General features: G+C 42.6%; 2 protein-coding genes across 2 annotated transcripts; one reads left to right on the plus strand and one right to left on the minus strand.

Moving 5' to 3' along the window:
* Window positions 1–3,561: 3,561 nt before the first annotated feature.
* On the minus strand, window positions 3,562–7,059 carry LOC109906138 (beta-crystallin A1-2-like). The gene is made up of 6 exons (XM_020503796.2): window positions 6,832–7,059; window positions 6,106–6,188; window positions 5,851–5,969; window positions 4,790–4,931; window positions 4,476–4,618; window positions 3,562–4,208 (listed from the first exon to the last, which is right to left on the minus strand). The coding sequence occupies exons 1-6, from the start codon at window positions 7,007–7,009 to the stop codon at window positions 4,061–4,063; spliced, it is 813 nt and encodes a 270-aa protein (XP_020359385.2). The 5' UTR covers window positions 7,010–7,059; the 3' UTR covers window positions 3,562–4,060.
* A 1,218-nt stretch (window positions 7,060–8,277) lies between these two features.
* Window positions 8,278–10,342, plus strand: LOC109906018 (beta-crystallin B1-like). The gene is made up of 6 exons (XM_031790179.1): window positions 8,278–8,362; window positions 8,639–8,733; window positions 8,878–8,996; window positions 9,183–9,315; window positions 9,519–9,661; window positions 9,818–10,342. The coding sequence occupies exons 2-6, from the start codon at window positions 8,644–8,646 to the stop codon at window positions 9,987–9,989; spliced, it is 657 nt and encodes a 218-aa protein (XP_031646039.1). The 5' UTR covers window positions 8,278–8,362; window positions 8,639–8,643; the 3' UTR covers window positions 9,990–10,342.
* Window positions 10,343–26,755: the final 16,413 nt, after the last annotated feature.

The following is a 26,755-nucleotide window of genomic DNA, read 5'->3' on the forward strand; positions in this document are numbered from 1 at the left end:
GGATTTTTAAAAGTAGAAGTTCAAATTGTTTGGGTACAGACCTGGATAGTAGACAGAACTCTGCAGGCTATCTTTGCAGTAGATTGCAACACAGCCCCCTTTGGCAGTTCTGAAAATGTTGTAGTTTGGAATTAAAATTTTTGCATTTTTGGTGGTCTTCCTAAGCCAGGATTCAGACACAGCTAGAACATCCGGGTTGGCAGAGTGTGCTAAAGCAGTGAATAGAACAAACTTAGGGAGGAGGCTTCTAATGTTAACATGCATGAAACCAAGGCTATTACGGTTACAGAAGTCGTCAAAAGAGAGCGCCTGGGGAGTAGGAGTGGAGCTAGGCACTGCAGGGCCTGGATTCACCTCTACATCGCCAGAGGAACATAGGAGGAGTAGAATAAGGGTGCGGCTAAAAGCAATAAGAATTGGTCGTCTAGAACGTCTGGAACAGAGAGTAAAAGGAGGTTTCTGGGGGCGATAAAATAGCATCAAGGTATAATGTACAGACAAAGGTATGGTAGGATGTGAATACAGTGGAGGTAAACCTAGGTATTGAGTGATGAAGAGAGAGATATTGTCTCTAGAAACATCATTGAAACCAGGAGATGTCATTGCATGTGTGGGTGGTGGAACTAATAGGTTGGATAAGGTATAGTGAGCAGGACTAGAGGCTCTACAGTGAAATAAGCCAATAAACACTAACCAGAACAGCAATGGACAAGACATATTGACATTAAGGAGAGGCGATTTAGACAGCTAGCCAGGCCATCGGTAGCAAGCTAGCATAGGATGGAGGTCTGTTGTTAGCCACCTCTTGCGTTCCGTCAGTAGATTAGTGGGGTTCCGTGTGGTAGAGGGGATTAATCCAAATCACACAACAACAACAAAAATAAAAACAATAGATATAGTTATAGAGGCCCAAGAAGAAAACATAATAAAAATAAATAAATTGTCCGATTGTCTATTCAGATAGCAGCCGGTAAGACGGCTAACGGTTAGCAGGCCGCAGATGGGCGTTCAGGTAACGTCGCGACGGAGGAGTCAGCCGGATCTCCTTCGGGTAGATAACGTCGGCAGTCCAGTTGTGAAGGCCCGGTGGGGCTCCGCGTAGGCAGTAAAACGGGTCCGGATAGGTGACTGCAGCCCAGGAGTGATTGATGGAACTCAGGAGTGATTGACAGAGCTGGCTAGCTCCGGAATAATTGATGTTTGCTCCGGAATCGACGAAAGCCGATAGTCACACGGATAGCAGCTAGCTAGCTGTGAGATCTGGGTATGAATGTCCAGAGAGCAGTTGAAATCCAGGGACATGGAGAGAAAAATTGGTCCGGTATGTTCCGTTCCGAGCCGCGCTGCGCCGTACAAAACTGGCGATAGATTTTCGAGCTAAAGGATAGCTGATGACCACAAACCGTGGTTAGCTGAATACTAACGATTTGCCAGTAAAGAAGCGAACTAGCTTCTGAACTAGCTTCTGATTAGCTTCTGGATTAGCTTCTGGGCTAGCTTCTGGCTAGCTCCTGGCTAGTTTCAGGCTAGCTTCTTTGAGTTTCTGGCTAGCTTCTTGGAGGATTACAGATTTGAGGTAAATAACACTTTTTTTATAAATATAAATTGGTGAGGCGGGTTGCAGGAGAGTGTTTTGAAGATGAGTTGATGGAAAATAAAATAAAATGTATGACAAAAGTTGTAAATATATATATATATATATACAGGACACGACAAGACGAGGACATAAGACGTCTGAACTGCTATGCCATCTTGGTTATGATGATACGTTGCTGTACCTATTTCTACCTCACCCAGCTTATAGGGCTCTGTGCATGAGTTCTAGTTTTCAGCACATAGATTGTCAGTTTTGAATGTGTGTGTCAATTCTGTTTCTTTGTCTACACCTCACTGCCCAGACGTTTTAACACATCATTGTGTTTAGGTTTTCAATGACCCGTGTAGAAAAACACAAGCTTTACTAGCCTCTTGTAGAGAGGAGTTTGGGTTCATATAGCAAATGTTTGTTTTTTTGTGAGTTGCCACCAAATCGGGTTTTACACGGCTGTTAGTTTAGTTTCGCAGGAATTGAGGGCTCTGGTTGGTTGAGTGTCAATCATCACAGGCCTACCATCATCCGATTCTGCTTCTGACTGTTCTAGAATGAAATCACTTCGCCTCATGGGTCTTGTTGTCATCATTGTTCTTGCTGTTGCTTCTCATTATTACTGTTCTCCCCAGCAGTTTGACTGTTTTCAGTTTTATAACCAGATTACGAGATTAAAGATGTTTTTAATACCTGTGTGTCCTTGTGTGAATCTATTTTAAGTGCAGCCTAAATAGCTTGAATGTCTGTCACGACGTTGTAGTGTCTTTAAGTGGTCAGCAGGTGGTGACGGTGATCTCTATGACTGACACAAGGGTATTCATTTTTTGTAAAACGCAACAGGTGCATTTGTGGAGTCGTTTTTCAGTTATTCCCATGTTTATTAGAGGGTTTGACATGCAGTATGTAAGCCCTTGACTTATTACGTTAGAACCAAATATCACATTTTAAGATGCTTATTATGCTGACCATTACAAAGTTGCCTCCCGTATGGCATGTGTTATAGATTTCCTACACCAGAGGTCCCCAACAGGTCGATCGCGAGTTACCAGTAGCTCGCAGCCCACCTGAAACTACATGCAATTTTCATAGGTTCCACCGCAAACGGTCATAAACAAATCTAACAAGTATCAGACACCGCAAGCTCCCAGCTGCTATCTAATCAACATAGCATTGACATTAATCCAGCCCTGGTTAGCCGCTATTGGGTTAAAAAGCCAAACCTAACACACTATATGCCAATTAATTTCCAGCAATATTGCCCCTGTCTGTGTGGTGCGCGCGTTTGTCTATCACTCAGTACTTTCCCCGAAATATTCTCAATTAAATGTTAACTGCAAAGTAGGCAAACCTGGCAAAAGTATATCATATGTAAGTATATCATTTGTATCTATTATTTGTTATTTGCAAACTTTGCCATAAAATGAGCAGCAGCGGTACAGAACCATCGATATACCAGCACATTAGATGGCACATTCTTCACTTGCTAAATTTGCAATTATAGGGCCAGATACACAATTAAAGGGGAATTACACAAAAACATCTACATTTGTTAGTTTTCTTCCAGATGTGATTTAAGCATGGACTCAAAACATCCAATTTTGTTGTCGTGAACAATTGTAATTTTGAGAGTGAAAACCCCCCAAAATTCAAAAACCAGGAAAAATACAACAGAGAACATAATTTGGTAAAATATATAACTGAATTTGTTTGTTTTTTAAATCACATATTTTATAGGGCCCCCTTTAAAGTTGTTTATGAACCATTATGTTACCAGGTATGTTGACAAAACTGCACTACTTTCTCTTGTACACCAAGGACCTGGGGAAGAGAAGAATATGCCTATTTAAAAGCTTTAAAAAAGGAATAGCTTGTGACATATGTTTAATTTTTTCAAAGTAGCTCTCATGCTTGATAAGGTTGGAGACCCCTGTCCTACACTCACACACAACACACAATGATAGGACAGGCCTGAATGACTGAAGTGAACATTAGTTTATTAAGTAACCTGTGGTTCAACCTCCTCTACACACATCACATCAGAGCTGCGCTACAGAGGCAGCCATCTTGAAACTGTTTTCTGAGGATACGTTGACCTCTCCTCTGGTTCGAGCACAGTGTGGGGCTTGGCTCCCTGCTCAACCCAGGTGACCTGGACAGAGGGGTTTTGGGGGGGGTTCAGGTAGAACAGCGCAGGTGTGTCTGTGTGCGGGTGCTTTAACCTGGTAAAAGACACGGTGTGTGTGTTATATCAGTATAGGTACGTCTGTGAGTGTCAGTATGTATGTGTGTGCGTGTTCCTGTGCTTTTACAGTGCGATATAGTCTGTTATCGTACCTCGGCGCGGCTGTGAGTGTCAGTGGTACGTGGTGAATCGGTAGTTAGGGGCAACTGCTCTTCCTGTCAGGGTAAGGCAGGGTGGGGGGGGGGGGGTATGGGGTGGCTGTCCGTGGGCCTCTCAGCTTCTAGCCCCTCTTAATGCTGGATACGGCGGATAGACTGGATCTGGGGGGTCTGACAGTGGGAACCCCAGTTCTTCCAGTGCTGGTAGTCTCCACTGTGTCTCTCACACTCCATGATGTACTGCTGGCCCCTGTAGCCGGGGAACTGGTAGCACACAAAGCTGAGGGAAAAGATAGGGGATATTAAGTAACACTGCGTTTTGGTGTCTCTGGCATGTGTATCAATGGTGTGCGCAAAGGATGAATCCACAGCTTCCACAGCTGTTTGCTCACCCGCTGTGTGTGTGTGTGTGTGTGTGTGTGTGTGTGTGTGTGTGTGTGTGTGTGTGTGTGTGTGTGTGTGTGTGTGTGTGTGTGTGTGTGTGTGTGTGTGTGTGTGTGTGTGTGTGTGTGTGTGTGTGTGTGGTGAATAATAGAGGCTAACATACGCGCCACACTGCACGTGCATGGACCCGACCTCGGGCATGGACCAGCCCATGGCCTGCAGGGAGGGGTAGTCGTCACACAGCTCAACACTGCGGCCCATGAAGTTCTCTCTCTCAAAAATCATCATACGACTGCTCATGTGGGACTGAGAGAGAGAGAGGACTGTTACATACACACACACAAAGATGAACATATTCCAATATTTTTGGGGGAGTTTCTCAAGGAGAAGAATGAATTGGTTTGGCCCAAAAAATGCATTGATACACATTCACATTTTCTCTCTTTCTCGCTCTCTCTCCTCTCACACTTTACTCACAGCACAATAGATGGGACGCAGGGACATGAGACGCTCCACGTGGTAGGACAGAGAGCCGCTGTAGGCGTCCCAGTGGGGGTACTCTCCTCTCTCCAGGATGAACTGCTGGCCCTGGAAATCATGGTGCTCAAAGCCCACCCAGCTAGAGGGGAGAGAGAGAGTTAAACACATTGTACTAGCATCTTAAACACACACATTGAACCAGCCACTATACTATAAACCAAAACACCCACAGTCTACACATTCACTCATTCATCAGGTGAAGAGCTTCAAGATCATCTGTGTCCACATCACCAAGGACTTAATGTGGTCCTATCACACCAGCACAGTCGCAAAGGTGCGACAGCGCGTCTCCCCACTCAGGAGGTTGAAAAGATTTGTCATGGCCCCACAGATCCTCCAAAACTTCTACAGCTGCACCATTGAGAGCATCTTGCCTGGTTGCATCGCCCTCGATCGCAAGCGCTACAGAGGGTGGTGTGGATGGCCTAGTACATCACTGCGGCCGAGCTCCCTGCCATCCAGGACCTCTATAACAGGCGGTGCCAGAGGAAGGCCCGGGAAAATTGTCAAAGACCCCAGTCACCCAAGCCACAGACTGTTCTCTCTGCTTCTGCACGGCAAGCGGTACTGGAGCGCCATGTCTGGGACCAAAAGACTCCTTAACAGCTTCTACCCGCAGGCCATAAGACTGCTGAACAATTGAATCAAATGGCTACTGCATTGTCCCTGTTTTACACTGGCCCTCTTACAATGACTCCACACACTCACACATGCTTACACTGACAGTCCAACACACACATACACACAAAACACACACATGCATATTGATGACACACACACACGTTCACATTCTAGAGCCCCGTTATTGTTATTTATAGTGTTACTATTTTTCATTTTTATTTGCAAATGTTCTTACTTTTTAACATTGTTGGGAAAGGACTCGTAAGTAAGCAATTCACAGTAAAGTCTATTACACACACACACACACACACACACACGTATTCCTCTATCCCTAATCAATCATACACACTAAACAGACGGAACAGTGTGAGACTCACGCGCCACTCTCCACTCTGATGGAGCGGATGATGTCCAGACCACACTCGTGGATGTTACAGCACTCAGAGGTGAACTCCTGGCACTTGCCCTGGAAGTGCTCCTGCTCAAACACAGTCACCTACAGAGAGAGAGAGAGGGAGAGGGGGAAGAAATGGAAGATGAGGTAGAGAAAGGGACATTTAAGGTGACAGGGCCCATTCCACGCATGCAAAGGTGTGTGCCCCTGCATGTGTCTCAATTTAAAGGTGTGTTACCTTGAAGAAAGGAGCTATGCCCATTCCCGAGTTGACCAGGGTTTGCATCATTGGGGATCTAGTTGTTCTGTGCATCTTTACACCTAAAAGACAGGGGCAGACATTCAGTTACACAATCTCCCCAACTCTCTAACACTCGGTCACCTCAACACCAACAGTACACACATACGGAGTAAACATTATTTTATTTTTATTATATTCTATGTTATTCCGTAATCAAAGCTTCACACTGTTATTCAAGTGTACACGAATAAGTATCAATTTCACACCAAAACCTATTCCTTTAACACTTTAACACGTCACAAATGTCACTAAACAGTCTTGGATGAACGACCTGTCCCCTAAACTAAATTGTATACTAATAATGCCGATCAATGAATCTATAATTAAGCAACATTACTTTGTTTTATCTAACAAGCTTGCTCCCTAGTATAGCCAGTCGTATAAGACTAGCGATAAGACAGCACATCGTTTATTGTCCATTCAAGTTAGTAGGCTACACCCACATACAACAGCGCAATATGGAAACCAGGATCAGTTAAACGAGTTCATACATTATGTAGCCAATCTATGCAATGTGCAATGCAGGTTAACGTGTTGTTACATGGTTAGTGCTTTTTGGTGAGTTTTAAATGAATGTGTAAAAGCGTCTTGAATAAACCCATTATAATATATCTTACTGACCCTATAATTTTCATTAAATTCGTAACGGAGTTGGCACCTTACCTAGTTTGGCACTTATTCGTGATGAGCTCGGGAGTGACACGCGCTTAACGCTATCTCGCGAAGAGCTTTTGAGAGATCCTGGCGCTTCAGTTTTATATGGACTGACGAGAAGCGCGCCTCTTGGAGCGCGTCCATTGTGTAGGACTTTGGTGCGCGCACAATAACTTTTTCCCCACATGGAACACTGGACCACAGCGTACTCCTGTTCTTGTTGGTCGTTCCATCGAAACCGCGCGACACGCCAGCTCAGCACATGTTATGGAACGCCAGTCCTTTCTGTGCACGTCCATCGGAGTTTGCCCAGAATGGGAAAAGAACAATAGTAACCCGGTCAATTCGTGCTGGTCAGCAGTCTGGCGTGTGGCGGTCACAAAGACCGGGATAGAAGTGGGGATTAATGGCGGAAAAAAGGGTCAGTATACACATATGCATAAAATATAAAATGGACAGGATGGAAAAGTTTGAGTATGAGAACGTTTTTGACATATCTTCAATAGTATTACTTCAGTCTCCAAACACACACACAAACAAACACATGCCTGAATCATGCCACACATCCATCCTTGAGTTATATACTGCCCATAATATCCTGGGCCCTCCAAACACAGAAACTTATCAAGGCAAAAATAAAATAATTTGTAAACACAGCACCACTCAACGTCACTCCTCATACTTTGTTTTTAATCCATGTGTAACTCTGTGTCGTTTTATCTGTCGAACTGCTTTGCTTTATCTTGGCCAGGTCGCAATTGTAAATGAGAACTTGTTCTCAACTTGCCTACCTGGTTAAATAAAGGTAAAATAAATAAATAAATAAAATACTTCACCTAAATCATACTGACACCTTATAGACATTATACTATCTTAATCAAAACCCTGTAGTCTGATAATGTGAGTTCCAATAATGCATCAATTAAACAGTATTTATTAATGACGGCTTCAGGCCTGAGCTCGGATTCAACTGTCTCAAAACGAATTGCGACTAGACGACCAGAAATGTTCATTTTCTAACGTAAACTGGTGACTGATTACAATCATGATCAGATAATATATCACAATGCACATGTCCTCTCCTAGTGTAAATAGGGAGCCTATTCAGTAAATATCATGGACACAATTAATTAAACAAATATCCCACATGATAGCAATGTACATACAGGTATTTGTAACTGGTTATAAAAACTTCATTTTGTGTGCTTGCTTATAACATATACTTTTACTGTGTTCTGTCTCTATCTCTCAGATACTTGATCTGTTTGTGGTCGACCCTATCACCAGTGTTCCACTATCAACCCCCCTCCAATCCTTCTCAATGAACTATGGATCTCATTGGTCCCTGTGGCTGGCACCCTCTCCTCTGGCTGTCCCTCTCTGATGATGCGGTGGTTCTATTGTCCCGTGGTTCTGACCTCAGCAGGTTTGTTTCTCTGTGTCTAATCCCCCTCCTCTGGGCGCCAGCGTATAAAAGGGAGGGGCACGCTCCGAGCCACACACACTCTCCGAGTGAGGCAGATCACACACACACACACAGGTAAGAGCAGCAGACAAACATACATCATACACATGCTGGTCGCTGCATACACAGGTAAAGGGAGGAGGGTGGGAGACAGAACAGTGTTTCATTTTCAAATCAGTAATTACAAGTAGCTAGTTATAATAATACATGTCACATTGATAGTACACATCACTATATTAAAACACATAGACTGTGTCCCCAACCCCATCCTTTCCCCAAATATCCCTCTATTCCCATGATACCGTCCATTCCATTCACTCCATGCTCATCCCCCTCTCTCTCTCCCTCCAGTCATCATGTCCAGTGATAAGTCCAAGGCTGCCTCCCAGACCGACGGGAAGGCTACCCAGAGCAAGAAGTCCGAGATGGGCATGATGTCCTACAAGGCAAGTAGCCCCCAACTGACAGGACTTCTCCTGGATCCAATCTAATGGAATACCAGTGGATTACTGATACAGTCAGACATCATCAGTGTTTACGTTGTACTCATCTATCTGTCTCTTCACCCCCCCCCCCCCCCCCCCCCTCAGATGTTTGTGTTCGACCAGGAGAACTTCCAGGGTCGCATGGTTGAGATCAGCAACGAGTGCATGAACGTGTGTGAGATGGGCATGGACCGCGTCCGCTCCCTCCGCGTTGAGTGTGGACCGTAAGTCAACCGCTCCAGTTGCTTTAACTATATGTTAGTTGCTAGTAATGTAATATTGTCCTGCTATCTCTGTAGCTTCGTGGGATAATGGTAAAAGTGGCTGTATATTTACATGTCTTTTATTCATAATTAGATATGTCAACGTGGCTGTGCAGTCATGTGACACTGCCTTTCTCTCCTGTGTAGCTTCGTGGGCTTCGAGCAGATGAACTTGTGTGGTGAGCACTACATCCTAGAGAAGGGAGAGTACCCCCGTTGGGACTCTTGGAGCAACTGCCAGAAGAACGACTACCTGCTGTCCTTCAGGCCCGTCCGCATGGTGGGTACACTCCTCTCGCCTTCCACCATTCCTCTCTCTCTTTGTCATCTGTCAATTCTGTTCTCAAATTTTTCTCTCTGACTTTTCTCTCTCTCTCTCTGCTCTATAACTCTCTCTCCATTTTTGTCTCTCCTGTAAAATGTCTCTCCTTTGGAAGACCTCCCTCATAATCACACACCTCTATCCTTTCCCCTCTCTCCCAGGACCCAGAGAAACACAAGATCTGCCTGTACGAGGTTGGAGAGTTCAAGGGTCGTAAGATGGAAATCATGGACGATGACGTTCCCTCTCTGTTCTCCTACGGCTTCACCGACAGGGTCGGCAGCATCATGGTCAGCTGCGGAACGTAAGTGTTGCCAGTTCAACAATTCAGCGAAAGCAATCAGTTTAATTTCACAATTAAGAACACATAGAACTAGAAAGAAAAGACTGTGGGAGAACGGCTGTTATATCAGTGACCTACGTAGTGACATCATTGGTTTTTCTCCACCCACACCCCCAGCTGGGTGGGCTACCAGTTCCCTGGATACCGTGGCTCCCAGTACCTGCTGGAGAAGGGAGACTTCAAACACTTCAACGAGTATGGCGCCCGCCACCCCCAGTTCCAGTCCGTGAGGCGTATCCGCGACATGCAGTGGCACCAGCAGGGATGCTACACTATGGCCAGCAAGTGAGGCTCAGGGAAGGAGAGAAAGAGAAAGAGCAGAAGAGAGGGAGAGGGGCGGAGGAAGAGAGAGAGAGGGGGAGAGATGTCTGAGGCCTTGCCGAACCCCTGGCTGAAGCCAACCATCTGAAACAGCAAGGAAGAGGGACCGCCTGGCAAGAGAACACCTGAAAATCAGACAACCCCTCCATCACTCTCTATCTCTACTCCTCTCTTTCTCTCCTGTGGTCCGACCTTGTACCATGGGAAAAGGATCTTCTATATCCTCCCCCCACTTCCTGACCCTGTGTATCACACACCCTCTCTGCTGTACAGAATCCTGGCCAACTTTTCAATAAAATGGAAAATCTTGATTTCAAAACATTGTCTTTTGTATTGTGACCGATGACTCTCATGACCAAGGTGACACCGTGTGAATAGAAGTGCTAACAGGTCATAACATGAAAATCATATCAGTACAGATTCATCAATGTTGAGGTCAAAGGTAATCAAAATACACATACCGATAAGAGAATATGCAACAACAACAAAAAAAACATGAAAAATATATACAAATGAGACGATTTGAGATGAAGTCAGAGCTGAGCACTGCAGGTCATTTTCAACTCCTCAGTCCTCTCCACTCCTGTGCATTAGGTGGTGCTCATAAATCAACTGTCCACCAACGAAACAGTATAGGCATTTTAATGTCATAGATTTTTCCCGGTGGAAACTTGTGGAATAGACACCGTCTGGAATGCGGTTTAAAACTCTGTTCCATCTGACTGCGCAATCTACTGTCTCATCAGCCCAGCCAGGCAATTTATAAACTTGGTCTCCACTATAAAAATCATCAAGACATTATCTCACATTTCTTTTAGACTAACATTTAGTTTCCAACAGTGGAGATTTGTATAAACCTTGCTGTCTGTCTCTCTGACGTTTGAGAAATTGTTTCAATATTAAAATTCGATCTCCAGCTGTCCCATAGTAATGAACGTGTTGGGAATTAGGACAAGACAGGCAGGCAGGCAGCGTTTCTCAGCCAGTCGAAATCATGAATCACCTGGTATAATTGTTATGGATACAGTATATACAAAGAAATATTAGTTGAAAAAAATGTCAAATGAAACGAAGTGCAGCTAGTTTGCAGTCTTTCCAGCTTCAGTTTGAAGTGATTGGGTTAGCTGTGTTGTTGGCTAGCTCCTCTGAACAACAGTGTCTTGACGAGTGAGCACATTTTCTATGCCAGGCGAAATCACGCCTCATTAGCTCATTGTCCTGGATGTATTCAAATAAATGTCACTAGAAAACAGCTTAAACAAACGTAAATGCAGCTACTGTTGTTGTTCTGGCAGCACTGTTTGACGTGACTGTAAGTTAGCCGTTGTTGGCTAGCTAGCAAGCAAGGGATGGAACGCTGCCTGCCAGTGTGGCAATAGAACATGTAGAACGAACGACTGGGTCGCGTCGATAGATACAGAACAAAAAGACTGAACGACTGGTCGTGTCTCTGGCAATTGAACCCAACCAGCTGGTTTGGGGAGCAACCTTAGATTTGTGTCGGGACTATGTCTTGTGGAAGGATGAAATAGTATGAATAAATTAATCAAAATAATGTCAATCATTATTTGAAAATGTTTGTAACCCGTTGTATAAAAGTGATAATGCCCATACATCCAGCCAATCATGCAAAGACAGAGGAGGAAGTCTGGAGGAGTGCCACGTCCAAAGTATTCCACTCTCCCTAAGCCTCAGGCTTCTTCTCAGCCCTCACAGGCTGCAGGCTCCAGGCTCCAGGCTCCAATCCTGTGAGTAGGGAGGAGTTTGAGACAGAATCAGAGGTATAGGGGAACCAGGGCATTGAGGACTGGCTAGCCCCCCATTGAGGATGACGAGGCCCTGGGTGAGTCCCATCATCGACAGGGCTTTGAGCCGCTCCCGTTCTGACATGCTGGGCTCAGACTCTGAGTCAGATGACAAGGAGAGGGAAGAGGACCCCACCTGGGTGCCTTTTGACCCCCAGACCCTCCAGGATGACCCAGACGCCGACATCCTTGCTCTTCGAGGGTGTCCCCGCTGCGGCACAGGAAAAAAACATCATAATGTCGAGGTTAAAGAGGAAGAGGTAGAGGTGGTGGTGGTGTCCTACTTCTTGTCTCTGGAACCCAAAAACAAACCCAGCTCCTGTGCCTGCCAGGAGTGCGGGAAGGCCTTCAATACCAGCACGACTGGGAAAGGCATTCACACTCATAGCATGGAGAAGCCGTTCCCCTGCCCCTGCTGCGACAGACGCTTCAACGACAGTAGGAAAATGCTTAAACACAATGCTGATCCACCACCTCTGGTTAGAATGCGGCACTGGGATCTCAGAGAGGGGGAATCTCAGCAGGTACAGGGCCCACATACATGGCAGTATGCCCCAAGTCCCAATGTGAGGACTGTGGGAAGACCTACATAGCCTGCTCTGGGCTGGCCCAGTAATTCTAGGGGTCTACAATTACGGCCAAGTTTCACCAGGTACTACCTCTAGCGATCAAACTATTGAAGATCAGTCATTTCTAATGGGGGGAGGAGACATTCAGCAACTTATCTGCCGGCCGGTGACTAGAGAGCTCGCTGGGAGAGTTCGTGATTCCTTATGGCAAGGTATTTCTTGCAGCATAACGGGGTGGGAGGATTGAGGGATGGGAAGTTTCATGAATCGAGAGAACATAATGACATTGATTATGAAAACAGTGCATGTGAACAGAGAAAATTTGTTTTTAAAAATCTATATGATTTATTTCATTATACAGTACCCCGTATCAATACTTTTTTTTTTTTTTTTGATGACAACTGGACATGAAGGACTGAATGTATGTTAATGTTTGTCCTCCCGAAGAGAGAGCTTTCGCCGTGAGTCCCTTTCTGAGTTGAGACAGAGAGAAATGCTTTATGAATGTGGGGATCTGTACTTCACTGTTAAAGTAAACAATCATGGGTCAAAATAGTGTGTGGTTGTGTTCCATACATCTTAAGGCCTGGATTCAATGCAAGTCACGTCATAATGCATAACTCTACTTTTAAGGGTAGTTTACCCTTGAGGCGACATGCACAGCGTTTGCTATACATGCACATTGTCGGCCGTCTAGTGTCATGGAAATTCAGAGAGACCTGGACAACCATCTTCAAACCAACATCTTTATTTAATATCGATTCATTATTGCAATAATGAGACTAGTCAACCCAACACTCTTGACTGTTGGGCCGAGCAGCCTAACCTTTACAGAAATGCAGAGTTCTTTATATAGCCGACACTAAGAATGCTTATTTATGGCTGGTTCCTCCCCTCCCATGCAGACCACGGGGCAAGGGGGTTGTTGTCTTAACCCCACCCTGGCTTAGTTTCCCAGATGCCAGGTGGATTTAGAGACAATGAAGGATTGTTCTAAACTCTTCCAGGCTATCTCTATCTGTGTTGCACTCACCACATATTGTCTATGGAATTCAGTCTTCAATTAATTTGTCAGCTCAAGCCATCTCTAGTGACCCATAAACCCAGATTAGCTGCAGGGAGTGGAGACCATAAAGACACAGCATTAGTAGAACAGAAATGTCTTACTATTAGTTAAATATGAATTGCTAACCATTATTATCAAATAAATCAGGTAAATACGTAATTGTTTTATCACATTGCTCCATTACAAGGTTTAAAAAGACATTACGTTATCGCTCAGAATTTGTCAGCAATCTAAGTCAGAGGATATTTTTCATCAGTACGAAACAAATCATCATGTTGATACTGAGCATACTGCCATTGGTCAGCATGGTAGAAACTAAAATTAGCATATCTTGTTGGACAAATCCACATAGTGACTCCCGGTTTAAGTTAAATGTATTCGGTTTAGTGCCTAATGAACATAAAACAGGACAAGCATCATAATCCCATTATCTATAAGGCAACGTCTATGGCTATGTGCCATTAGCACAAACCTACTATAGTTCCTGAGTTTTTATCATTATCATCTATATGTAATTTGCTAATGGATATAATACAATAGATTAGGATCATTTTCACTCTCAGGATCAGAGTTCACCCTCTCCATTCACCAAGGCATGCTGAGAATATTATCAATCTCTTTGGCACACAACTTCTTCACACATGTCACAATCAGCATAAATCAATCAAAACAATCAACCCATAATACATTAATTACTCCACTCATATAGTGATTGACATACTAAAAACTTACTCAAATCAATTACTCAGTTTTAAAAATCATTCAGTTTCCAAATCAGAATTAAAACTCAATTTAGAATGGCATTGCTCAATGATTCACATTGGTTCTATCACTCAAAGTTAAAACACATCAACACTGGCAGAATGTACCTTTATATTAACATACAATATATTCATCCTATAATTGTAGTATTAACTTTCTCATCACAATTACAATAACTCAATGCACTCTTAGCCTAAATTACTATACATTTAGCAGTGTGTAGACCTTCCCAATCAATCGGATACCCCAAAATAAACTATTTCAAACAAGTCTAAATCAATTATGGCATGGTAGACCAACCCCCCCCCCCCCCCCCCTTTTCCCGGCACTTAATCTTCTGGCATGTCTTAATTTTCTTCTTCAAATAGTTTCACAGTTCAAAGTGGATGGCCCATGATAATGTCTGTGGTGGAATATTCTAATCAAGTGAGAGAGACTGTCATTTCTTCAAACAATCATCTTTATTCAATATTGATTCATTATTGCAATAATTAGGCTGGTCGATCCAACACCCTTGAGTGAGAGTCTAAACTTTACAGACAATGCTGTTTCTCATATAGCTGACACTAAGAATGCTTAGTCAAGGCTGGTTCAACCCCTCCCATACAGATTGGGGGCACCATAAACCACTTTGGGTTTATCCTTTCAAAATCTGCATCCGGTGCCATTTCCCAGATGCAAGGATGATTATACACAATAAGGATTATGTCCTACTCCCCTGGGCTCTCTTTATCTCAAGACAGACACACCACTAATCATAGAATTACTTGGTTTTATTACATAGCCATCACTTAATCAGTTGCCAAGCCCAAGCTTCAAAAGACTCCTCTCAGTTCACTCAGAGAGTTCTAAGAACCCCACTATTGCATAATCTTGTAATTTTGCTACCATATGTCCCAATTTCAATGTCTAAGGAATAATCCGATTTTCCCAAACAGACTGTCTCACTATAGCCCCACCACAAACTCCTATTATGTCTCGTCTTTGCCAACCAGTATACCAGCAACATAAGAAATGTTTCAGAACGGATCTCTTCATGCTCACTCCACGTGCTACAGGTTGCTGGCTCGGACTCAGGTCTCTCGGTAGAGGTGGTGCAGGACAGGGCCTGCTGGTTAGAGGGGTTTTGAGGTCCACACTGTTTGGTCAAATTGTCCCTTTCGTGCATCTAGATACTCTATCATCTTCGCCATAATCTCGAAAAAGGACAGATCAGAACAGTATAGTTCAGTTCATTTCTGATTCAGGAAATCCAGACAAATTATTTACTGTATGACAAATGACTACTACCAATATTCTCAATGCAAATCTCTAAAACACATGTCAAAGAGAATAACACATTCCGTTGAAACAATTTTCCAACTTGGTTAATAACCCTCAACCTCATCGCAAACTAACAGGGTCAGGAAGTTAGACCTCTAACCCACCGGGAGAAACCAACGATCCAGCAGACCCGATCTGGTGAGATTTGTATAGAAACAAAACAACTAACGATACACCATTCAATACACATCACTCAAGGTGTGTAAACTTTAATCCAAAAGCCTCAGAGGACTGGTAATTCCCCCATTTTGACAGGACTCACCACCTGAGTAGTGTGTAAAAAAAACACTGAATCAAATTAGAATTACTACCCTTAACGCCATTAAAAAAAAATTACTTCCTTAGTAAAAATAGACTAGAGACGGGTCTATCCTTCTCGTGGTGTGAATCACACATGACTATTAATTATAAACTTCTCTGTAATTATGAGTATTACAAATTACCTTAAAATCAGTATTAAATATCACCTTTAAAATCATCCAATTACCACACAGCTTTCTAGTGAGGGTGATCAAACCACACTAGAAAGTCAGGACAAGGCGATTCAAACCTCTGGAATAAGTGTTTCTATCACGACTTATGGCGAGACTCAAATGCCGACACAGGAGGCAGATGGTTTGAGCTCTGATATTTATTATAGTCCAAGGGATAGACAAAAGGCAGGTCGGGGACAGGCAAGAGTTCATAGCCAGGGCAGAGTCCAAAACGGTACAGGGTGGCAGGCAGGCTTGAGGTCAGGGGCAGGCAGAGTGGTCAGGCAGGCAGGCTCAGAGTCTGGACAGGCAAGAGGCAAAACCAGGAGGATGAGAAAAAGAGAGACTGGGGAAAATCAGGAGCTGAGAGGAAAACGCTGGTTGACTTGGCAAACAAGACAAACTGGCACAGACAGAAACCCCAGGTATAAATACCCAGGGGATAAGTGGGGAAGATGGGCAACACCTGGAGGGGGGTGGAGACAAGCACAAGGACAGGTGAAACAGATCAGGGTGTGACAGTTTCTCTATTTGACGAAGTATTTAAAAACAGTGAAACATTTCATACATTCCATATCCAAAGGTTACAGTAAGCTTCTTCAGTACATTTCTTATCAAAATAATTCACGTGTTCAATTAAAACTCAGAAAAGAAAAACGTCAGAAAATTCCACGTGTGGGCCCCTTTAAAATACATATCCTCAAACGTGTGAAAACCCCGATAAAAGCTCATTAAAAAAAGACCACTCATAATAAATCAGACAAAGCATTAAAAACACTAACAAATCTTCATAATGCACAGTAAAAACAAGCTACATTTGCCAGGCCCTATTTAAGGTTTCCCTTAACATACATACTGTAGTGGACTTCCATCAGTCCTGGAAGAAAGAATCCAACTCAAACACATCAGAAAATACAACGTTCCATTAAGTGGAATAGACACCTTCTGAAGAAAACAATCCCAGAGCCCCTTTCCGGTAATCTTATCAGTTGAAAAACTAAAAGGAAAGCGACACACTCTAGGAGCTCAGATGCAATAATTGAAATAACCTAATAACCAACGTTTCGACAGACAAGCTGTCTTCATCAGGGTATAATGACAAACACTGCGGGGTGACTAGTTTATATGGTGTCAAAGGACACACACAGGTGTCTGTAATCATGGCCGGGTGTGGCCTGATATCATTGATATCATTGGTTAATTCTCATATATTAAAATAGCATGCAAAACACATAACTCGATAGCATACGATCCTAAATACAATTTGGCTACATAAGCCTACAAACATTTACAATAGCAAACTCGCAATAATCACAAGAATGGCTTCAGATCAAAGTCTCCGATGAGACCGGTCTTTAAATTAAAGATCCAGGCAGCCTCTCATTTGAACAATAAATTGTAGGGAGGGTGGGAGGGTGACATGTTCGATGCCAATATAACGTAGGGACGAAATCGGGTGGTTTGCTTCCAAAAAGTTGGCCGCAACTGGGTAAATCGAGTTTTTGCACCTAATGGTGCTACGATGCTCTGAGATACGTACTTTTAATTTGTGCTTTGTTTTACCCATATATTTTTTACCACAATGGCAAGTTATAAGATAAATAACTGCCTTAGTGGAGCACGTGATAACACCTTTGATTGGGATTTGTTTCCCTGTTGGGGGGTGGTTGAAGAATCTACATTTATAAGAGTCATTGCATTGAGCACATCCATTACACTTGTAGTTTCCATCTGGTAGGGGCACAAATAGACGTTGTGCAGGGATATCTTGGGGTGGTAAATCAGAGTTTATCAATTGATCTCTAAGATTTCTGCCCCGCGAGAATACAACCAAGGGAGGGTCCGAAAACACATTACCGATACTGTCATCGGATCTTAGAATGTGCCAATGTTTGTGAACAATTCCCTTAATTTGTTCAGAGCACTTTGAATAGCGGGTAGTTAATACGCAAGAATGCTTCTTTTTGCAAGACTGACCTTGAAAAAGGTCATGTCTTGTTATGTTTTGAATTTTCTCAATGGCGGTATTAATCTGACCATTTTTGTGCCCCCTCTCCTTGAATTGACTGTAGGGCAAACTGTTTTTCAAGGGAAGTGGGGGACAACTATCAGCCCTCAACAAATTGTTACGATCAGTAGGTTTCCTGTAGAAATCAGTATATAGAACATTATCTTCAAACAAGATCAGAAGATCAAGGAAACTGATTTGACGTGTGTTAGATTGCATAGTAAATCTCAGATATTCAGAACAGGAGTTAAGAAAAGCATGGAACGCCTGGAGCTGTTTTTCATCACTCCTCCATAGAACAAAAATATCATTAATGTACCGTTTCCAAATAATACTGTTAGGCTAGAAAACATTTTTTGAGAGGACTGAAAATAGACTGTTTCTACATGTAACCCACATACAAATTAGCATAGTTAGGAGCCATGGGGGATCCCATAGCAGTACCCTTCGTCTGAATGAAGAAATAATTTAGAAACATGAAGTAGCGCCCCTTCTGAGGATACAATAGTCCCTTTTCCAGTACACAACACACTGACGTCATGCACATAAACTCAACAAAAAAGATAATTCATAAAAATCCAAATAACTTCACAGATCTTCATTGTAAAGGGTTTAAACACTGGTTCCCATGCTTGTTCAATGAACCATAAACAATTAATGAACAAGCACCTGTGGAAAGGTCGTTAAGACACTAACAGTTTACAGGCGGTAGGCAATTAATGTCACAGTTGTGAAAACTTAGGACACTAAAGAGGCCTTTCTACTGACTCTGAAAAACACCAAAAGAAAGATACCCAGGGTCCCTGCTCATCTGCGTGAACGTGCCTTAGGCATGCTGCAAGGAGGCATGAGGACTGCAGATGTGGCCAGGGCAATAAATTGCAATGTCCGTACTGTGAGATGCCTAAGACAGCGCTACAGGGAGACAGGGCGGACAGCTGATCGTCCTCGCAGTGCTAGACCACATGTAACAACACCTGCAGAGGATCGGTACATCCAAACATTGCACCTGAGGGACAGGTACAGGATGGCAAAAAGAGCTGCCCGAGTTACACCAGGAATGCACAATCCCTCCATCAGTGCTCAGACGGTCTGCAATAGGCTGAGAGAGGCTGGACTGAGGGCTTGTAGGCCTGTTGTAAGGCAGGTCCTCACCAGACATCACCGGCAACAATGTCGCCTATAGGCACAAACCCACCGTCGCTGGACTAGACAGGACTGGCAAAAAGGGCTCTTCACTGACGAGTCGCGGTTTTGTCACACCAGGGGTGATGGTCGGATTTGCGTTTATCGTTTAAGGAATGAGCGTTACACCGAGGCCTGTACTCTGGAGTGGGATCAATTTGGAGGTGGAGGGTCCGTCATGGTTTGGGGCGGTGTGTCACAGCATCATTGGACTGAGCTTGTTGTCATTGCAGCCAATCTCAACGCTGTGCGTTACAGGGAAGACATCCTCCTCCCTCGTGTGGTACCTTTCCTGCAGCTCATCCTGACATGACCCTCCAGCATGACAATGCCACCAGCCATATTGCTCATTCAGTGTGTGATTTCCTGCAAGACAGGAATGTCAGTGTTCTGCCAGGGCCAGTGAAGAGCCCGGATCTCAATCCCATTGAGCACGTCTGGGACCTTTTGGATCGGAGGGCTAGGGCTAAGGCCATTCCCCCCAGAACTGTCTGGGAACTTTCAGGTGCCTTGGTGGAAGAGTGGGGTAACATCTCACAGCAAGAACGGGCAAATCTGGTGCAGTCCATGAGGACTGCACTTAATGCAGCTGATGGCCACACCAGATACTGACTGTTACTGTAATGGGGTGCGTGCTGGTGGCAGGGAAGTCAGGCGCAGGAGAACGAAATTGGTATAAACTGAGTTATTTATTAAATGCTTACAAACTCTGAAAACCATCATACAAAATAAAGAAAGTGGGTAAAAACCCGTCGCACACCATAACATACTTGGCACCAATACATACAACGAACAATTCCCAACAAGGACATGGGGGAAAACAGAGGGAAAATATACAGCATGTAATTTAGGGAGGCAGAAGTCCTGACAGTTACTTTTGATTTTGACCCCACTTTGTTCAGGGACACCTTATTCAATTTCTGTTAGTCACATGTCTGTGGAACTTGTTCAGTTTATGTCTCAGTTGTTGAATCGTGTTATGTTCATACAAATATTTACACATGTAAAGTTTGCTGAAAATAAACGCAGTTGACAGTGAGAGGAAGTTTCTTTTTTTGCTGAGTTTATTTCAGCCAATGTTATAATGCATGCACTGGAAGGTAGTTCATTAGGGTCACGTTGCAAAATAAAATGTTTCATAGCTTCAATACCGCCCTCGTGTGGAAGATTTGTGTAATTTGTAATTTGTAACAGTCTTGTGCAATTTCGGCAAAGTATAGGAAGTGGCAATTTTAGGGTGTTGAGTAGCCAAAAAGTCGTGTTCTTTTTTGGTTATCTGACGAGAACTCAAAATACCCATTTAGGACAGTAAAGATCGTGTTCTGAAATTGGGCAGTGGGGTCACTTCTGAGTTTCTTGTAATAGGTGTTGTCAAGCAGTTGTCTATGACACTCATTTACATAAACTGTCCTATCCATGAGTACAACCGACCGACCCTTATCAGCAGGGTGGGTAAGGACTGACGTATCGGATTGTATATCAAGCAAAGCTTGTTTTCATCCTGAGGTAAATGATGGAAAGATATGTACTCCTGTTTGTTCTTAAGGAGATGAACAACATATTTTTCAACTGTCTGCAATAAGTCTCAATAGAGTGATTGCGATTGGCTGGAGGTACAAAACAATGCTTACTTCTAAAAGGAGTGTTCAGTAGAAATATCACGATTAGGGGAGCTAAAGTATTCCCTTAAACGGATATTTCTAAAAAACGTATACATGGCTACCTTAACATCAAAATCGTTGCACTGAGTTGTAGGCACAAAAGATAACCCTTTATTAAGCAAGGAGACATGGACAGTGCTCAATATGTTGTTTGATAAATTAAAGACACCCAGTCCCGTTGATTCTGGGACCGTGTGAACGTCCCCTATGAAAGTCGTTTCTTCTTACCCGGTCGGGTGCGGCATCTCGTTGGTGCGCATGCCCGCGGCCACATCGGCCCTTCGGTCGGCTCACTCCCTCGTTGGATAAAAAAACGCGACTGGAAGCGGATGAGGCGCTGGTTGTAGAGCGTTGGTCAGACTGGGGTGGATAGAAGTAAGCAGCTGCCCTCCTGCGTCTGTCATGGAGAGCAGGACCTCTTTTGTCAGAGTTTCTCCAGAAGTAGACTTTGTCCTCGGCCTTGTCACCCTCCCTAGGAGAGGGGGTGACCTCGATAATTTATTGTTAAAACGAGAGGCTGCCTGGATCTTTAATTTAAAGACACTTGCTCCCTTCGGTCTCATCGTAGACTTAGATCTGAAGCCATTCTTGTGATTTTGCTATTGTAAATGTTTGTAGGATTATATAGCCAAATTGTATCTATGATCGTATGTTATCCATTTATGTTATTTTGTATTCTATTTTAATATACGAGAATTAACCAATGATATCAGGCCACACCCGCCCATTATTACTAAGACCTGTGTGTGTCCATTGACACCATATAAATTAGTCACCCCGCAGTGTTTGTCATTATACCCCGATGAAAACAGCTTGTCTGTCGAAACGTTGGTTATTAGGTTATTTCAATTATTGCATCTGAGCTCCTAGAGTGTGTGGCTCTCCTTTAAGAGTTATATTCCGCTAGCCAGCATCTCGCCTAAATAGGTGTGCGTTTCTTTCGCCTCTAATTTGATCAATTTAACCTGTTGCATTAATTTATTGAAAATATAAACCCCGTTGTAACATCTAGAACCACAATATTCAATATTAAAACCTTCACTTTAAATACTTGACACTGTCCCACGTAATGGAAACAGATGATTGTTTTAAATGACATTACCTTCCTGCTCCAATTTACTGGTGTTACCTAAACTACAAAACCAAGCAACGATAATCCGAAACGGTCAAAGAACGTTTCTCATACCTCTACTTCAAATGTCCCACTGCCTGCCTGCTTTCAATCGCAGCTAATCTATTTTACAATCTCAAGGCTCAATCCCTCTACTCATCATTTAACCTTGTATTGAAACGTCAGCTTTTCAAATGACTAAAATATTGCATCATTAGAGTGCTACCCAAAAAGAAAACACTAATAACATATTACCATTCTCATACTTCCAACACTCATTAAGTTTAATTTTCACACTTATTAAACGTCTATTATTATAAGATGTAATGTAATGCGCCAAATGTATAAAATACACTAGCCAATTCTTAAGGAAAAAACACATTCCCCTGGTCACAATACTACAGCCTCTTACTGCCCACAACTTTCATCCATTGCTGTTGTAGCCTAGTTTTATCATGCAACAAATAATTCCCATGTTTAGTTATCAGTTAGCCACAGCTCTATCGATATTGCCAATCAGCTACTGTATTATTAGAATTAACACTTGCAATTCTTTGACAAGAATATATTCAGTTCATGATTCAGTGATTCAAATACGACTCTATTCTCAGTAGATTATTCCAGCACACTATTTAGGCCACACAAAAACGTACTACCTCGAAATCACCTCGCTATTTATGTTAAATAAATTAGCCTTTCGATTTGAACTAAGCAAGCTATTAAAACGTTCAGTTTACATCTTAAAACAATCACTGGCTGCTATATTTATCCAAAAAAAACATGGCAATAGTTGGAAATTACAATCAGAAACTCAGATTTCAGTCAGTAACATAGACCCAATGCTATTTAAATGACAAATAAATCCCCCAAATGATCCAATTATAATGGTTTGTGGTCTTAACATCTGGCAAATAATAACAACATAATTACCAGGTCATCAAAGTGTCATCAAAGTGTCAATGCATTGATTTGGAAACAGATCTGGCTAGGTCAATAAAAACGGATGATCATTTCTCTTGCGACATAATGCAATTCCTTCCTTTACATCACATCGGCTCTGTAATGATTCTTTTCTTGATGAAAAGTTAGGGCGAAATTCCACCTTAATTCGCTCTAACTTCATGGAAAAAAGGATTTATTCAATAATGGCCATATGGGCAGTTTTCTCTAAATGTATTTATTAACCCGTCCGGGATAAATCTGTTTAGACAGTCATATAATGCTTTAACCTTTAACCTAATCTCTAACAAATTATCCACAAAGAGTCCACTCTGAACCTACCAGAATACTTTGTACCCCTTTTACATATTATTATCATTATCAAATTTCTAATAAACTATTATAAACACACAATTTCTCATGTTTTTCTCATATCTTCACAGAATCCATGTATAACGTAGGAACTCTTAGGTGCTCACATGAATGAACCACTCCATGTGCGTTTCAAAGGACTCTCCATCCCTACAAAGCAGCTCTATATTTGGAAACTTATTATTCAAATTTAAATCAGCCTATTATACACATTTCTATATCTTATCATCCAAACTTCAGATTAACACTTATTTCCACACACACACAACTCTCATATCACATTCACAAGACCCACGGGGGAAATGAGAGAAGAGGAAAAAACGGTTAGCGCTGTTTTTAGATTTCAAACCCTGTTTATATGAACAGGGAAACCCACACCATTACCAAAATATTGCCTAATTGTGGCCTCCCGGGTGGTGCAGTGGTTAAGGGCGCTGTAATGAATCGAGTCTCTGTGCCATCAGAGACTCTGGGTTCGCGCCCAGGCTCTGTCGTAAACCCAGCCCCTCCCTTGGATCTTCAGGAGTGGTCAACAGGTGAAGTTGCAGATCACCTCCCCGTTGACAAAAATGCAGTGGAAATTCTTACCTGGACAATCATCTTTATTTAATATCGATTCATTATTGCAATAATGAGACTAGTTAACCCAACACTCTTGACTGTTGGGCTGAGCAGCATAACCTTTACAGAAATGCAGAGTTCTTTATATAGCTGACACTAAGAATGCTTAGTCATGGCTGGTTCCACTCCTCCCATGCAGAGCATCATAAGCCACTCTTCAAACAATCATCTTTATTTAATATTGATTCATTATTGCAATAATGAGACTAGTTAACCCAACACTCTTGAATGTTGGGCTGAGCAGCATAACCTTTACAGAAATGCAGAGTTCTTTATATAGCGGACACTAAGAATGCTTAGTCATGGCTGGTTCCACTCCTCCCATGCAGACCAAGGGGCATCATAAGCCACTCTGGGTTCATCCTGTGGTTATCTACACGGGGGTTGTTGTCTTAAACCCCACACTGGCATAATTTCCCAGATGCCAGAATGATTTAAAGGATTATTTATCCTGTACAACTACAACTGGTTTTGGAGTTATAGTCTGGAGTAGGGCTGTTGCGGTGATCATATTACCGCTACACCGGTAGTCATGAGTTATGACCGCAGTCAAATTCCACGTGACCGTTGAGTCATGGTAGTCTCCTTTTATGCACTCTGGGTATGTGTTCAGTACCCAACTTGCTAACGACTGTCAGGTTGCTAATGACGTGAGACAACAGGTTGAAACTGAGTGGAAAACATGTTTTTTTATGGATGTTGTTTCAAAGACAAACACAACAAAATGGACAGGGCTTTCTAAGGTGATGAATAATTCAAAACACAAGCCGATAAACAATGAGTATACCAAACATTAGGAACACCTTACCAATATTGGGTTGTACTCCCACCGTTTGCCCTCAGAACAGCCTCAATTCATCAGGGCATGGACTTTCCTGTTTGCTTATGAGTGTGGTTTTAGTGCCAGCATTGGTCTGTGGTGGTATGTAGACAGCTACGAAAAATACAGATGAAAACTCTCTAGGTAGATAGTGTGGTCTACAGCTTATCATGAGATACTCTACCTCAGCGAAGCAAAACCTCAAAACTGCCTTAGATATCGTGCAACAGCTGTTGTTTACAAATATGCATAGGCCCCCGCCTTGTGTCTTACCAGAGGCTGCTGTTCTATCCTGCCGATGGAGTGTATAACCCACCAGCTGTATATTATTAATGTGATCGTTCTGCCACAACTCGGTGAAACACAAGACATTACAGTTTTTAATGTCCCGTTGGTAGGATATACGTGCTTTCGGTTCGTCCCATTTATTTTCAGCGATTGAACGTTAGCTAACAGTACGAATGGCAAAGGCAGATTAACCACTTGTCACCTGATCCTCACAAGGCACCCTGATCTCTTTCCGTGAAATCTCCCTTTCTTTCTCCAGAAAATGACTGGGATGAAGGACTGTTCTGGTGTTTGGAGTATATCCTTCCTGTCCGACTCATTAACGAAAGATTCTTTGTACAATTCGAGGTGAGTAATCGCTGTTCTGATGCCCAGAAGCTATTTTCAGTCATAAGAGAAGTTAGCAGCAACATTATGTACGAAATAAGTTGCAAAAAAATGAACAAAATAGCACGGTTGGTTAAGAGCCAATAAATCAGCAGCCATCCCCTCTGGCGCCATTAGACCCATGGTGCAATTATTCATTACACTTTGGATGGTGTGTCAATACACCCAGTCACTACAAAGATACAGGCGTGCTTCCTAACTCAGTTGTCGGAGAGGAAGGAAACTTCTCAGGCCAATGGTGATTTTAAAGCAGTTATAGAGTATAATGGCTGTGATATGGGAAAACTGAGGATTGATCAACAATATTGTAGTTACTCCACAATAATAACCTAATTGACAGAGTGAAAAGAAGGAAACCTCTACAGAATAAATTATTCCAAAACATGCATCCTGTTTGCAACAAAGCACCAAAGTAATATTGCCAAAAATGTGGCAAAGCAATTTACTTTTTGTCCTGAATACAAAGTGTTATGTTTGGGACAAATCCAATACAACACATTACTGTGTGCCACTCTCCAGATGTTCAAACATAGTAGTGGCTGCATCATGTTATGTATATGCTTGTAGTTGTTAAGGACTGGTGAGTTTTTCAGGATAACATTTTTTACGGAATGGAGGCACAGGCATCCTCGAGGAAAACCTGGTTCAGTGTGCTTTCCACCAGACACTAGAAGATGAATTCACCTTTCAGCAGGACAATAGCCTAAAACACAAGGCGAAATCTACAATGGAGTTGCTTACCATAAAGACAGTGAATTTTCCTGAATGGCCGAGATACAGTTTTGACAAAAAAATGCTTGAAAATCTATGCAAAACTTGAAAATGGCTGTCTAGCAATGATCAAAAAAACAAATTGACAGAGCTTCAATAATTTTGAAAAGAATAATCAGCAAATATTGTGTGAATACTTTATGATTGTCATGTTTAGAAGTTCATAAAATTGCTTAGTCGGGTTGGTTGAAACTAATCTTTTCCCACCCACTATGTGCTCATTTGCCTTGAACAGAAGAGGTGCCATAGAAAGTGAATCTATCATAGAGATGAAGGATCATAATCTAGAATCCTGTCCCCCTTTGTCTTTTTAACCAGGCAAGTCAGTTAAGAACAAATTCTTATTTTCAATTACTTCAGTCGGTTAACTGCCTTGTTCAGGGGCAGAACAACAGATTTTTACCTTGTCAGCTTGGGGATTCAATCTTGCAACCTTTCAGTTACTAGTCCAATGATAACCACTAGGCTACCTGCCACCCCTAGTCTTACATTGTGTCTCATTTGATAAAATTATCATCAATAAATTAAGTAGTCCAAAACTGTCATATAAATAATTACATTTGAGATAACATA

Source organism: Oncorhynchus kisutch, linkage group LG15 (genome assembly GCF_002021735.2).
Source record: "Oncorhynchus kisutch isolate 150728-3 linkage group LG15, Okis_V2, whole genome shotgun sequence".
NCBI lineage: Eukaryota > Metazoa > Chordata > Actinopteri > Salmoniformes > Salmonidae > Oncorhynchus > Oncorhynchus kisutch.

Coding starts and splice junctions, on each gene's coding strand:
- LOC109906138 (XM_020503796.2), bottom strand. CDS start 7,009: ATGTGGGGAAAAAGTTATTGTGCGCGCACCAAAGTCCTACACAATGGA. Junction 6,189..6,831: donor ACGAATAAGTGCCAAACTAG/GTAAGGTGCCAA, acceptor CCTGTCTTTTAG/GTGTAAAGATGCACAGAACA. Junction 5,970..6,105: donor GCATAGCTCCTTTCTTCAAG/GTAACACACCTT, acceptor CTCTCTCTGTAG/GTGACTGTGTTTGAGCAGGA.
- LOC109906018 (XM_031790179.1), top strand. CDS start 8,644: ATGTCCAGTGATAAGTCCAAGGCTGCCTCCCAGACCGACGGGAAGGCT. Junction 8,734..8,877: donor TGGGCATGATGTCCTACAAG/GCAAGTAGCCCC, acceptor CCCCCCCCTCAG/ATGTTTGTGTTCGACCAGGA. Junction 8,997..9,182: donor CTCCGCGTTGAGTGTGGACC/GTAAGTCAACCG, acceptor TCTCCTGTGTAG/CTTCGTGGGCTTCGAGCAGA.